The following is an 8,946-nucleotide window of genomic DNA, read 5'->3' on the forward strand; positions in this document are numbered from 1 at the left end:
GGGGACCACTAGCTGGTTAGGATATTGAGGGACCAGTAGCTGGTTAGGATATTGGGGGACCAGTAGCTGGGTCAGGATATTGGGGGACCAGTAGCTGGTTAGGATATTGAGGGACCAGTAGCTGGTTAGGATATTGGGGGACCAGTAGCTGGTTAGGATATTGGGGGACCAGTAGCTGGTTAGGATATTGGGGGACCACTAGCTGGTTAGGATATTGGGGGACCAGTAGCTGGGTTAGGATATTGGGGGACCAGTAGCTGGTTAGGATATTGGGGGACCACTAGCTGGTTAGGATATTGAGGGACCACTAGCTGGTTAGGATATTGGGGGACCAGTAGCTGGGTCAGGATATTGGGGGACCACTAGCTGGTTAGGATATTGGGGGACCACTAGCTGGTTAGGATATTGGGGGACCAGTAGCTGGTTAGGATATTGGGGGACCAGTAGCTGGTTAGGATATTGAGGGACCAGTAGCTGGTTAGGATATTGGGGGACCACTAGCTGGTTAGGATATTGGGGGACCACTAGCTGGTTAGGATATTGAGGGACCAGTAGCTGGTTAGGATATTGGGGGACCAGTAGCTGGGTTAGGATATTGGGGGACCACTAGCTGGTTAGGATATTGGGGGACCAGTAGCTGGTTAGGATATTGGGGGACCACTAGCTGGTTAGGATATTGGGGGACCAGTAGCTGGTTAGGATATTGGGGGACCACTAGCTGGGTCAGGATATTGGGGGACCAGTAGCTGGGTCAGGATATTGGGGGGCCAGTAGCTGGGTTAGGATATTGGGGGACCAGTAGCTGGTTAGGATATTGGGGACCAGTAGCTGGTTAGGATATTGGGGGACCAGTAGCTGGTTAGGATATTGGGGGACCAGTAGCTGGTTAGGATATTGGGGGACCAGTAGCTGGTTAGGATATTGGGGGACCACTAGCTGGTTAGGATATTGGGGGACCAGTAGCTGGTTAGGATATTGGGGGACCACTAGCTGGTCAGGATATTGGGGGACCACTAGCTGGGTCAGGATATTGGGGGACCAGTAGCTGGTTAGGATATTGAGGGACCAGTAGCTGGTCAGGATATTGGGGGACCAGTAGCTGGTCAGGATATTGGGGGACCAGTAGCTGGTTAGGATATTGCGGGACCAGTAGCTGGGTGGAATGGGCCAGGTAACAGGTTATCATAGATGTCATTCCCCAAACAGTTGGTCAATATCTCAGTAAAACGGTGGTCGCCACGTCAACGTTTATAAACAAACTTTGTTACATCCTCATGCTGACATCACAACACTCCCACAACGTCACAGTGACAACCTTCAAAAAACAGTTTCAATACGTCACATTTAGTGTTAGTTTTACAAAGTGTCCAGGAAGATGCTGGATGGTTACTATGGGGAAAGTGGTTGCCGCCGCCCGGTGTAGTAGCACCGTAACTAGGAACATACAGAGAAGGAACTGTCGGACGCTTCATAACGTCCCCCCCCCCCGGAGACGAGCCACCCCCCCCCCGGGGACGAGCCACACCCCCCCCCGGAGACGAGCCACACCCCCCCCCGGAGACGAGCCACACCCCCCCCCTGGAGACGAGCCACACCTCCCCCCCCGGAGACGAGCCGCACCCCCCCCCGGAGACGAGCCGCACCCCCCCCCCGGAGACGAGCCGCACCCCCCCCCCGGGGACGAGCCGCACCGGGCGACACATTTGAAATGTACTTCTGATTTATTAAGATCCACATTAGCCAACTGCAATACATTGAATACACGGAGCAGGGTGGGGGGGGAAAGAAATGGCATAAACAAAAAACAATTTAAATGTATTTTGGGAAGAGCTGTGGTCACCATTTATTTAATACGTTTAAAGCAGCGTTACCCAAACTCGGTCCCGGGGACCCCGACGGGGACACGTTTTGGTGTTTTACCCCCCTAGCACTACACAACTTATGGTTCCCAGGACCGAGTTTGGGAAACGTTGCATTAAATAAACCCAAACATCAGACGGTATTAAGGACATATTTCCTGGTTGTTGGTTTGTTGCTACATAGCACCGGTCACCTGACATGTTACTTCCAGGTTGAAATATCACAATACTTAAGCATCAGGTTGAAAAGGGGAAAATAATGTACCCGTGAAAATACCGTCTGATGTGTATATTTTATGTATTACATGAACGGTGCCCTTCTGAAAATACATTTAAAACCGGTTTTAAATTAGATTTTTTCCCCCCCACTCTGCTCCATGTATGCCACAGTACAGTCATACTACCCATAAACAGGGAAACGGTTCACATTGTTTTTCCCAGAATACATTTCAGAATCGTAAAATAAGGCCTGTGTAAATCTCTCTAAGACAAAATGATTTTTTAATCAAATATAGGTCGCCTTTATTTACCCCCCCCAAAAAAAATGATACGCTAATTAGCTGCTAATGTGGCTATCATAAAGAACTACAAATACCATGATGATCTGGGCGAGACTGCCGAATCGAGGCAAAGGTAAGAATCTCTGTATGAACTATCTAATGTTAGCTAAATGTAGTCATTAATAAATTGGCTACATTTCATTTAAATTGACAATTCTGTGAACTGTCTTGTGTAAGTTTTTAATTGACACTACCTGTTAGCAAAGGTGTCAGCTAGAGAGCATGCTGGGATTTGTAGTCTTGCATGATGTCTACTTTGATGCTAATTAGCATTTTCAAATCTTGAGAGTAAACAGAGCCGAATATATTGATAAAAGTCACCTTGTCCGAGAGAGATTAACATGGTGGAATAACGATTGGAACCATTTCCCTGTTTGACCGCTAGGTTTTATGGGAATTATGACACCTCCACTATGGGGCTCTATAAATCAATGATGTGTATAAACCCTGGATGGCTGACAGGGGGGTGCTGTATTGCAGCCACCAGGCAGCCATCTTGGCTCTCCTTAATGATGTGTATAAACCCTGGATGGCTGACAGGGGGGTGCTGTATTGCAGCCACCAGGCAGCCATCTTGGCTCTCCTTAATGATGTGTATAAACCCTGGATGGCTGACAGGGGGGTGCTGTATTGAAGCCACCAGGCAGCCATCTTGGCTCTCCTTAATGATGTGTATAAACCCTGGATGGCTGACAGGGGGGTGCTGTATTGAAGCCACCAGGCAGCCATCTTGGCTCTCCTTAATGATATGTATAAACCCTGGATGGCTGACAGAGGGGTGCATAATTTTACATATGTGAGCTAAACTAAAATATCCCCCCCCCCCCCCCCCCTTAAACGTACTAATGTCACTGTCCCCCACTACAACAACAACAAATACTTAAATACATGTAATTTTGTCCTTGACACCTTTAATTGAAATGCTGAATTCCATCCATTCCTATGGAGGACTGTCAATATGGCCGACCGGTGGCTTAAAGCCTCTAATTGGCCAATACATAGCATCAGTAGTCCAGAGTTTATATACACGTCGTTGGAATAGATGCGGAACTCGACCAAAACAATGGAACGACATTGCCATGGAAACGCGTCGGGGTAAAGATCCCAAGCTAAATTAGCCTACATTTTAAGTTATTGTCTTATATGTGTATTTCACACTATGTTGAGGTAAAAAATCTGAGTATAATGTTTGTATGGATGTTTCACATTAACTCACGTCATCGTCACCAATCAACTGCATTCGTTTTTTTTTTTAAACGACGTGACTACCGTCAACGATTTCTGTATGCTAGCTATGCTACCAGCTTATACGAATGGGAGTTAGCATTTAGCAGTCACCTCTTCTAAACCTGAAAAACTTCTACATGTTATGCAGGGAAAAAAGTCCAATATTTCCAAATAGGACTCAAGTAAATACATCGTGGGCTTGTTACAATACAGAAATCATGACTGATTATCCTCTTTTGTTTGATTAGATGTGTTGAATGGGCACCAATCTGGTCCTTTTACAACGTCAACGTTCCTAAGCAACTGTAGTAGTACTGTGGTTCTGTGGACAACATGCAACATCACGTGACACAGACCCGGCACGAACACACACAGAACATGCATCATATTAACGTTACACACACACACACACACACACACTTCTCGCTCAGATCAGAAGGACGGCTCATAGTGACTTGTCAATCAATCAAAATCAGTGTCCAGGTTCCCGCCCCCCCCCCGGTTAGGACATTCATCAGAAGGACGGATGGACAGCATGATTGCGACGTCACTGACGTGAACACTTGTGACATTACATTCACTAAACACCCTCAGTCTCTCCTGGTTACCTAGGAGACAGAGACAGGCCCTCCGTCTCTCCTGGTTACCTAGGAGACAGAGACAGGCCCTCCGTCTCCAACCTAGAGTGAATCTCCGCAGATCTTCTCCTCCAGTGTTGTTTTGAGGGAGGTGAGTAGAGAGGACTTGAAGGCTCTCAGGCTCTAGGAGATTCTCCCCCAGTCAATGTTTCAGATCAGATCTTGTATAAGAGACTAGAGGTGTAGTTAAAGGTGAAGCTGGGTGGGGCTCTGCTCCTAGTAGCAGACTGAAGGATGGTAGGGTCTACGCCCGTCTCTGGGGTTATAGCACCCCCTGTGGCTGGGTCTAGGTACTGCTCTGGGGTTATAGCACCCCCAGTGGCAGGGTCTACGCCCGTCTCTGGGGTTATAGCACCCCCTGTGGCTGGGTCTAGGTACTGCTCTGGGGTTATAGCACCCCCAGTGGTAGGGTCTACTATGTTGTTAGCTTCCAGGTTCTGCTGTGTGGTTCCAGGCTTGTTGTCCGTCTCTGGGGTTATAGCGCCCCCTGTGGCAGGGTCTAGTATGTTGTTAGCTTCCAGGTTCTGCTGTGTGTTTCCAGGCGTGTTGTCCGTCTCTGGGGTTATAGCGCCCCCTGTGGCAGGGTCTAGTATGTTGTTAGCTTCCAGGTTCTGCTGTGTGTTTCCAGGCGTGTTGTCCGTCTCTGGGGTTATAGCACCCCCAGTGGCAGGGTCTAGGTACTGCTCTGGGGTTATAGCGCCCCCAGGGTCTAGTATGTTGTTAGCTTCCAGGTTCTGCTGTGTGTTCCCAGGTGTGTTGTCCATCTCCAGGTAGTGCTGTGTGATCAGCTGACTCAGGTACATCAGGACGGCACAGTCGTCTTCCCCAAGCCTGAGCTGATCCCTCAGGAAGCCCCGCGTCCTCTCTTCTACTTCCCGTCTCTGCTCCAGGTGGCTGATGGGAAGGTGGAGGTGATGTGTAAAGCTAAGGAGGAAGGCCCGCGCAGCCAGTCTACTGAGCGTGTTCTGGAGATGTAGGAAGTAGGTGGAGCCTCGGCGGAGGCGGGTACGGTGGTCCGCCACGTTGGCCAGGAGGGTTCCGCGGTAACCGGGGCAACGGAGGGTCTTCCGGTCGGCGTCCAGGACGGAGATGTAACGGCTGTAGCGAGACAGAGAGCAGAGCATGCTGGTCCCCGCGGGAGACGCCATCCTGGAGGAAAAGAGGGAGGACAACTTTAGTCTGAATGAGATGTATAGCGCCTGGGGAAAGTCTAGACAGATTTTATATTGATCAAATGGGGGAAAACAATCCCAATTTAATGCACTTTTTATATTTTAATTTAAGGCAGCAAAATGAGGTAGCAGGAAGTTGCACTGACTGACCCGAGGACTGTATGGGACTGATCCCCACTCACACCAGGCCCCTCCTCTGCAGTCCTATGATGCACTAACTGACCCCAGGACTGATGACAGCATCATGTCATGTGACTGTCTGACTGTATGGGACTGATCCCCCCTCACACCAGGCCCCTCCTCCTCACCTCTGCAGTCCTATGAGTTTCCATCTCTGTAGGTCTGCGAGGCTGAAGGGGCAGGAGAGCCAGGGCTGGACCCTCTCCCCACAGCGCCCGGGTCCAGGCACGTAGAGGGCTAGAGCGGACACCAGCCTCCTGACCCTGCCCTCCTCAGATCCCAGGACCACCAGGGTTCGACCACTCAGTAGGGACCACAGGGCATGCAGGGCAAACGGATACTGACGCACAAACCTGGAGGTAGAGACCGAGAGAGAGATAATCACGTGTTATTGGTCACGTACACGTGTTTAGCAGAGGTTATTGTGGGTGTAGCGAAATGCTGGTGTTTCTAGCTCCAACAGTGCAGTAATATCTAACTAAATGCTTGTGTTCCTAGCTCCAACAGTGCAGTAGTATCTAACTAAATGCTGGTGTTTCTAGCTCCAACAGTGCAGTAATATCTAACTAAATGCTAGTGTTCCTAGCTCCAACAGTGCAGTAGTATCTAACTAAATGCTTGTGTTCCTAGCTCCAACAGTGCAGTAGTATCTAAATAAATGCTGGTGTTTCTAGCTCCAACAGTGCAGTAGTATCTAACTAAATGCTTGTGTTCCTAGCTCCAACAGTGCAGTAATATCTAACTAAATGCTTGTGTTCCCAGCTCCAACAGTGCAGTAATATCTAACTAAATGCTTGTGTTCCTAGCTCCAACAGTGCAGTAGTATCTAACTAAATACTTGTGTTCCTAGCTCCAACAGTGCAGTAGTATCTAACTAAATGATTGTGTTCCTAGCTCCAACAGTGCAGTAGTATCTAACTAAATGCTTGTGTTCCTAGCTCCAACAGTGCAGTAATATCTAACTAAATGCTTGTGTTCCTAGCTCCAACAGTGCAGTAATATCTAACTAAATGCTTGTGTTTCTAGCTCCAACAGTGCAGTAGTATCTAACTAAATGCTTGTATTCCTAGCTCCAACAGTGCAGTAGTATCTAACTAAATGATTGTGTTCCTAGCTCCAACAGTGCAGTAGTATCTAACTAAATGCTTGTGTTCCCAGCTCCAACAGTGCAGTAATATATGACTAAATGCTTGTGTTCCTAGCTCCAACAGTGCAGTAATATCTAACTAAATGCTTGTGTTCCTAGCTCCAACAGTGCAGTAATATCTAACTAAATGCTTGTGTTCCTAGCTCCAACAGTACAGTAGTATCTAACTAAATGCTTGTGTTCCTAGCTCCAACAGTACAGTAGTATCTAACTAAATGCTTGTGTTCCTAGCTCCAACAGTACAGTAGTATCTAACTAAATGCTTGTGTTCCTAGCTCCAACAGTACAGTAGTATCTAACTAAATGCTTGTGTTCCTAGCTCCAACAGTACAGTAGTATCTAACTAAATGCTTGTGTTCCTAGCTCCAACAGTGCAGTAGAATACAGTATATACATATGAGATGAGTAATGCATAGACTAAGATACAGTAGAATAGGATAGAATACAGTATATACATATGAGATGAGTAATACATAGACTAAGATACAGTAGAATAGGATAGAATACAGTATATACATATGAGATGAGTAATACAACATATGTAAACATTATTAAAGTGACTAGTATTCCATTATTAAAGTGGCCAGTGATTCCAAGTCTATGTAAATAGGGCAGCAGTCTCTAATGTGCTAGTGATGGCTATTTAACAGTCTGATGGCCTTGAGATAGAAGCAGGTATAGAAAACACACCATGGGGTGGGGAGAGAGAGAGCAGGTATAGAAAACACACCATGGGGAGAGAGAGCAGGTATAGAAAACACACCATGGGGAGAGAGAGCAGGTATAGAAAACACACCATGGGGAGAGAGAAAGCAGGTATAGAAAACACACCATGGGGAGAGAGAGCAGGTATAGAAAACACACCATGGGGAGAGAGAGCAGGTATAGAAAACACACCATGGGGAGAGAGAGCAGGTATAGAAAACACACCATGGGGAGAGAGAGCAGGTATAGAAAACACACCATGGGGAGAGAGAGCAGGTATAGAAAACACACCATGGGGAGAGAGAGCAGGTATAGAAAACACACCATGGGGAGAGAGAGCAGGTATAGAAAACACACCATGGGGAGAGAGAGCAGGTATAGAAAACACACCATGGGGAGAGAGAGCAGGTATAGAAAACACACCATGGGGAGAGAGAGCAGGTATAGAAAACACACCATGGGGAGAGAGAGCAGGTATAGAAAACACACCATGGGGAGAGAGAGCAGGTATAGAAAACACACCATGGGGAGAGAGAGCAGGTATAGAAAACACACCATGGGGAGAGAGAGAGCAGGTATAGAAAACACACCATGGGGAGAGAGAGAGCAGGTATAGAAAACACACCATGGGGAGAGAGAGCAGGTATAGAAAACACACCATGGGGAGAGAGAGAGCAGGTATAGAAAACACACCATGGGGAGAGAGAGCAGGTATAGAAAACACACCATGGGGAGAGAGAGCAGGTATAGAAAACACACCATGGGGAGAGAGAGCAGGTATAGAAAACACACCATGGGGAGAGAGAGCAGGTATAGAAAACACACCATGGGGAGAGAGAGCAGGTATAGAAAACACACCATGGGGAGAGAGAGCAGGTATAGAAAACACACCATGGGGAGAGAGAGCAGGTATAGAAAACACACCATGGGGAGAGAGAGCAGGTATAGAAAACACACCATGGGGAGAGAGAGCAGGTATAGAAAACACACCATGGGGAGAGAGAGCAGGTATAGAAAACACACCATGGGGAGAGAGAGCAGGTATAGAAAACACACCATGGGGAGAGAGAGCAGGTATAGAAAACACACCATGGGGAGAGAGAGCAGGTATAGAAAACACACACATAGACTGGAGATATCAAGAGTCCTCGAGCTCTAGAATGAATTAATCAACCAATGAGTGACTCACCTGAGCGCTCCCTGAATTAATCAACCAATGAGTGACTCACCTGAGCGCTCCCTGAATTAATCAACCAATGAGTGACTCACCTGAGCGCTCCCTGCCCGGCCCTCTTCTTCTGCCTCAGCGTCACCACCCCCCCGTACCCCAGAGGTGAGCCGGCCCGTTCGGACCCCGTAGACGCTGACATGGTACAGTCTGACCCGTCCTGGTCCGATCCCCTGGAGGTGGTATCTCCCAAGGAGGAGATGGGCAGGTCCAGTCCAGCCCCAGGGCTC

At 48.0% G+C, this 8,946-nt stretch overlaps 1 protein-coding gene across 1 annotated transcript in view; it reads right to left on the reverse strand.

Moving 5' to 3' along the window:
- Window positions 1-3,625: 3,625 nt before the first annotated feature.
- The window catches only part of smcr8a (Smith-Magenis syndrome chromosome region, candidate 8a), an 11,318-nt gene continuing 5,997 nt past the window's right edge, over window positions 3,626-8,946 (reverse strand). Inside the window, exons 4-6 of the mRNA XM_071390651.1 lie at window positions 8,758-8,946; window positions 5,765-5,989; window positions 3,626-5,433 (exon numbers count right to left, since the gene is read on the reverse strand). The exon at window positions 8,758-8,946 is cut by the window's right edge and continues 1,401 nt beyond it. Coding sequence (XP_071246752.1) covers window positions 4,440-5,433; window positions 5,765-5,989; window positions 8,758-8,946 — 1,408 coding nt within the window. The 3' untranslated portion in view covers window positions 3,626-4,439. The remainder of the gene's footprint in view (window positions 5,434-5,764; window positions 5,990-8,757) is intronic.

The sequence above is a fragment of the Salvelinus alpinus genome, chromosome 1 (genome assembly GCF_045679555.1).
Source record: "Salvelinus alpinus chromosome 1, SLU_Salpinus.1, whole genome shotgun sequence".
Classification (NCBI taxonomy): Eukaryota; Metazoa; Chordata; class Actinopteri; order Salmoniformes; family Salmonidae; genus Salvelinus; species Salvelinus alpinus.